Below are 5,871 nucleotides of genomic sequence, written 5' to 3'. Positions count from 1 at the left end.
TCTTGCCATAGACGTGTACAGCTAAATGTCTGCTAGCGCTAATTCAAGAGAGAAGGCACACTGTGATGTGGTAAAACTAACACAGAATGTAACACTGTCGATGGTTGTAAACATTTTTTTAAAAAGTTATTATAAAGCTATTTTAGCGAGTTAAATCACTGTTGTCCGGTTGGTTTTCTGTGTGTCTGTTTTATTACTTCACAATAGCAAATAGCTGCCATAGCTGTGGGTCATTTGCTTGAAAAAACGCACAATACAAACACCAAGTCAAAATGAAAATTACTAATAGGCTAAAAAAATAAGACTCTTGCTTGTACTAAAAGGAAATAAAAACTTTAATTTATCAGTTACCGATACAAAGTTGGGGAAAAAAAAAAAAAAAACACACACACACATTAGAAAATGATGGGGGACTTTACACTCCTCCTCTGTTTAAACAGAAGCCACTGGTTGAAGTGATGTACAGCAGAAAGATGGTTCACGCAGCTGGTGACTTTTGGTCCGTATTGTTGTGTTTGCTGCCTGAGGCTACATTCACAGAAGAGGAGAGGATGTCGGGGCTTACGGAGACATGGATTCAGTGGAAAATGCTAGAAGAAGAGAAAATGACAGTGAGAAATGCAACACTAAACCTTTTAGTCAAGAGCCACTAAAAGTTAAACTACAAAAAGAAAAGCTTTCTTGCCCAACTTTGGCATGTAAAAATGGCAGATTTCCTACCTGGCAGAAGTCTGACTTAGTTCACTCTTGTGTCTCCATGCTTTCGTCTTCTCCCTCTCCTCCCTCTTCCAATGCTTCATCCTCCTCTTCCTTGCGCTCTGGTGGCTTCTCATAGGCTTTCTCAGATGGAGTGACTATCACCCCATCCCAAGTGGACATCTCACAGGCTAGATCTGCACACAATCATGAGAAGCCCTCATAAGCCATTTCGTAACCAGGGAAGAAAAAAAAAGGAAAAGGGGATGAATACAGAACAGCAATGAATTTTAGTTTTAAATAGAGAACTCACAGCTTGCATCTCCCTCAAGGCCCAAGATCTTCCTGTAGCCACCATGAGAAAGGACCCTTACCAGTGTTTGGGCAGTAAAACACACCATGTCCTGCAGAAACATAATCAGATCACCCACATCTAAGTGTTAAAACTGTTTTCCCACTGCTGTCATAGTACCTTATATCTTGGAATTGGTAGTTTTACAGAATAAATGAAAAAGCCAAAGTGAATGTGTTAATGCAACAAGATTTTATTCCAAGTAATTTGGGAACGTTTGACATGAAATGTTCACATAATGTAATGAGCTGCTGTTATCAATATATCTGCTACTTTTTTCCTAAAGCTGTAAATGCTGGCACATTACCTGCTGCTCTAAGGTCATTACAGTGTGCACACGGAAGTTTCCGCTCTCACATGGGTCAGTGATCCCTACAGACCCTGGCAGAAAAAGTCCAGCTGCTAGCAACTGCAGACAGCGCCTATATGACATACACACAAATGAATATAGAGCATTTAAGTAACAAGTAGACAAACCGCTTATTGACAAAATAAATAAAAGGAAAAGCGAGGACTGTTATCTTACCTGTAGGCAACGTTAAGCGGAAGCGGCTGCCTGGAGGGGTTATTCATGACAGCTGAGTGTCCCTATAAAAAACAGTCACAGTAAACTGAGTCACAGGCTAGTACCTACGCAGACAACAGACTAATCTGACTTGAACAGAATTCTTTCATCTTCACCCAACCAGGATCTCTAAAGAAAGCTACGGGCAACAGATCACAGTTGGTATGTGGCTGAGCTCAAATTTAATTCAAAGTGATTTTCTTCTGTATGGACTTCAAGGAAAAGAACAGTATTTATCAGTTGTAAGGAAAGAATCTGACTGCCTTTCAGCTTTAGTGCCATGACTCACCAGGAGATCCAAAATCCAGGGTGTAAGAGGCTCAAAGCCAGGAAAACGCACCCGCAGGTCCTTCAACAACCTGATCAGAACCTTCACCCTAAGCAACACACACCACACTTTGATTTACAGAAACATACTGATGACATTTTCAAGCTGAAACACCAAAGCATGTCAACACTTGTAAGACAAGATCAAAGACTAGACAGGATCAATATTTCTAACGAAGTTACTAGAAGAAAAAAAAGAATGAATAGCTAGGTTTGAACAGACATGGGAGCAAGAAGGACAAAGGGATTTTGATATTTGAATGAATCAGGTTTTGAGGAGAGAAAAGATAAGCATTTATGAAGGTGGAGAGTTCTTACGTTGACTGAGAGGCGTTCTCCTCAAACCAGCGAGCATGGCGAATAGCAGCCAGAGCACTCTGCAGCACCTTGATGTCAACTTGAGAGAAAAAGACATTGCCCAGGTCAAACGCATATCACCATAACAATAAAACAAGCCGTAACACATAGATTGAGGGCTTACGGTGGAGTTCTGGGTCAAGCTTGCGCAGATTGGGAGGAACGGTAGTGATGAGAATCTTTACTGTAGCATCAGCAGAGCTGATCTCAAAGCCTGTCTCGTTGGTCAGCATAGACAGAACTGAAACAGAGACAAAAAAATTAAACACCGCACCCCGAATAATAAAACATATTCCCTACATGGTAGCACTAATGTCTCTAAACGGTTCTAAGGCATATCAATGATCATGTACTCACCCTCAGCCGGGTCCTGTGTGCGAAGTGTCTCCACCACTTTGTTTCCTAATGCTGCAACTGCCTCCACTGCATCAAACAAGAAAGATATTAAATTTACATGTACTTAATTTCAATTTAATAAGCTCAAGGCACAAGACAAAAACAGACATTTTCTACTAGAGAGAACGCATAAAGGAAAAAGGAACTACTTACGAGTGGGAAGAATCTTCAGGATAACCACAAGATCAGCTACGTTGTGGCCTGTCATCATCGTACCCTTTTTGTACGAGCCCACTTGCCGCACCTCCTCGATTTGCTATGGAGGGATTGTCACATTGAATATTAGCAATATTAGCAAACCACTGTTAGAATCAATAGTGAATTGAAACATACATGTCACTCACCACTTCAAAGTTTCCAGGAGCCACAATCAAATTATCAATGACGTTGTTGATCTTGGTTACCAAAGACAAAATGGAAGACTGAAAAACAAACGGAAGAAAAAAATATCAGTATGGATCAACATTTAGCCAGAATGGGCTACCCCTGTAATCTCTCCTTTATGTGTGCACTAACAAAAGCTAAGCCAAGGCAAAAATTACTGTTAGGTCTTTGCAGTCTTTCTAAGAGTAATCAATGTCTATTTCAATTTTACAAACATAAGCTTTAACAATGATATCTGTATTAGCTTACAAGGTATATAACCAATACAGTAAATGATTGGGTGCACAGTTTGAAAAGAAATTTCTGAAAGAAATTTAAGGAATGTCTTCACTCTCCAGGCTGTGACCCATTAACATCAACAACAACAACAACAACAACATTTTCACACAGCTAAAGTTTAAAGGTACCTGCTCTGCGGGTGTAGGACTGAGGTCTTGGTTGCGCTTCAGCAGAGCCTCACTAAATGCAGTCTCATCAGGTGCTGGCTTCACCCGTGGAAAGGCCATCTCACACTGGAACATTGAGAAATGGTTTGTTTCCACAATTAGAGCTATATAATAAGTGATTAAAAAAAAGAACTACAGCATGGTGGCATGCTACTGGAACAGAACGACAAAAAGTGACTTTTAATACTCCGAAACCATAAGGTTTAATACTGAGAGTTATAGCCGTCTGAAATGTTGGTGAACCTAATGTACAGTAAACAGGCCCACAACTGTATCAGCTGACCATTCAAAGCTTGCAATTTTCTCCCCATTATCAAAAGAGGAAAAAAATCTGACCATAAAACTTTGTGACAAGGGTTTCTATAACAAACACTTCAAAACAGCGGCTAGTGGTAATTGTTTACATTATACTTGCCCACCCAAAACCATGTAAGAATCATCTCATGCAAAGGTATGATGAAAGAATTGTGCAATTGAGTCCTTATGGACTTGTATGTACTGTGTACACACGCTACAAATCTTAAACGTGTGTGGTAAGGCTGTAAACAAAGAAGAAAAGCACTTACGACATAAAAGTCAAACGGTATGTGAGGGACGAAGGGCCGGTATCTGAAAGAGAAGAATAAGAATGAGCAACGGAAAGCAGCCAGAACAGAAACAATAACGATCATTTCAAGCTTACAGATTGTCTAGTCTAATATTAACACAAAACCGATGGCTTACCCTTGAACTAAACCTCCACGGGAACCGAAACGGCCACCACGGCCCCTTCCCCGATCGCCTCTGGGGGACAGAGAAAGAAAACTGGGTTACTCCACTAGAGCGACTAAACAAGCGATGCTATTGTTGGTGCCGTAGCATTAGCTACCTGTGTCTAGCTTACGGCTACGCTACTGTGGCTACCAACACAAACAAAAACGAAATAAACAAGGACCAGGGACGAAATCTAATGTTTTGTAATAAGCTGTTCGCTGCAATGCAGAATGTTAATGTTTGCCGGCAGCTGTTTTCGGCTAGCTAGCTCGCTAGCTAACCTAGTTAGCCAAGCATGTAGCTAACCGTGTTTCATTCATTCACAAACAGCACCACAACAACGGTTACAACGACAGTCTTCATTTTTCGCTGGTGTGATATATTTAACCAAACCAGAAAAGATTTAAGTTTTCTCATTTCTATAAAAGTCGCCAGATATCCGACTTACATTTTGGTATTTCGTTAAATATTACACAGAGCTAAATCAGCAGGCCTGATTAGCAAAAGCAAGAATCTAACCGCCATGGAGGAATCGAGACACATCAGCAACGTAGCGTTAAAGCACTCACATTTATCTTCAATACAGGGAGATTATTACAGAAAGGTGGAAAAGTAAACCCTTACCTCATTGCGTAAGACGTTTTGGCAGCTTTACGAAACAAAGAACGGACGAAAAATCTGTCACCGGCAGCCGGTGCGTGTGTGTGTGTGAGGCGTGAGCTGAGCTAAAGCTAAAGAGCAGAGGGGAAGCGGACAAAGGATGAAAAATACACAAAATAAAAGTCTCTAAACGGATACTGTCCGTCACCGTCCTAACATAAAACTTTTTACAAAACTTTTTACCTCAACAAAATATTTTTTAGAAAGAAATTTAAGAATTAAGCCAAAATTAAAAATTACAGTTCATTTAAAGTATTCTAGTATTTTAAAGAAAATGCCACTGAACCTTTTCTGACCGTAGTTTGATAGCTATTTTCTATCTTTTATTTTTGTTTCATGTGTCTCATTTGATTACATGTAATTTGCATCTATTTTTTCTTGTTTTTGTTAAATATCAGTGGTTCCTTGTGACCTAAAAATTAGATTTAATATGATAACTTCAAAATCTGATAAAATGAAGATAAAAACATTTTACCCATATGGTTTGCTCATTTAAAAAGTCACATGTGTGCTCAGGCATATGAAGCAAAAGAAAATTGTAAATTTGTGATGTGGAGATCATTTTTCGAAATTGTTTTATTTTCACTTATAACATTATTACAAAAAGTAGACAGCTCGAACTCAGAAATGTTTTGACCGATTGTTAAAAAACATCACAGGCATTTACCTTTGGGGAGGTGTACAGTGTGCAAATTCTGCTGCTAAATAAATAAATAAACAGCATAAGCAGTTAAATGTTTGTTACTGGTACAAACAAAATAATAAAATAGATATTAAATTTTATTTACTATTTAACTTTCTCTCGATTAGCTTGCTAATCCTCTATATGTTATAAAATCTTTGTTCTTTTGTTTGTTTTAATATTCAACCTATGCTGGATTAACTTGATAATAAATGTAATTAGAGATTCTCGTCCAGTGTTCCATCAAGAAGTG

At 39.0% G+C, this 5,871-nt stretch overlaps 1 protein-coding gene across 1 annotated transcript; it reads right to left on the bottom strand.

Annotated features, from left to right (window-relative positions):
* Positions 1 to 372: 372 nt before the first annotated feature.
* On the bottom strand, positions 373 to 5,033 carry ilf2 (interleukin enhancer binding factor 2). The gene is made up of 15 exons (XM_036566367.1): positions 4,901 to 5,033; positions 4,247 to 4,306; positions 4,090 to 4,132; positions 3,485 to 3,589; positions 3,038 to 3,115; positions 2,847 to 2,949; positions 2,655 to 2,720; positions 2,422 to 2,538; positions 2,259 to 2,337; positions 1,903 to 1,990; positions 1,575 to 1,636; positions 1,356 to 1,470; positions 1,010 to 1,100; positions 721 to 893; positions 373 to 590 (listed from the first exon to the last, which is right to left on the bottom strand). Exons 1-14 carry the CDS (start codon positions 4,903 to 4,905, stop codon positions 742 to 744), a joined length of 1,164 nt encoding a protein of 387 aa, XP_036422260.1. The 5' UTR covers positions 4,906 to 5,033; the 3' UTR covers positions 373 to 590; positions 721 to 741.
* Positions 5,034 to 5,871: the final 838 nt, after the last annotated feature.

This window comes from Colossoma macropomum, unplaced genomic scaffold, assembly GCF_904425465.1.
Source record: "Colossoma macropomum unplaced genomic scaffold, Colossoma_macropomum, whole genome shotgun sequence".
Taxonomy (NCBI): domain Eukaryota; kingdom Metazoa; phylum Chordata; class Actinopteri; order Characiformes; family Serrasalmidae; genus Colossoma; species Colossoma macropomum.
Note: the sequence above shows the minus strand (reverse complement) of the source record. Positions and strands in the feature narration are given on the sequence as shown.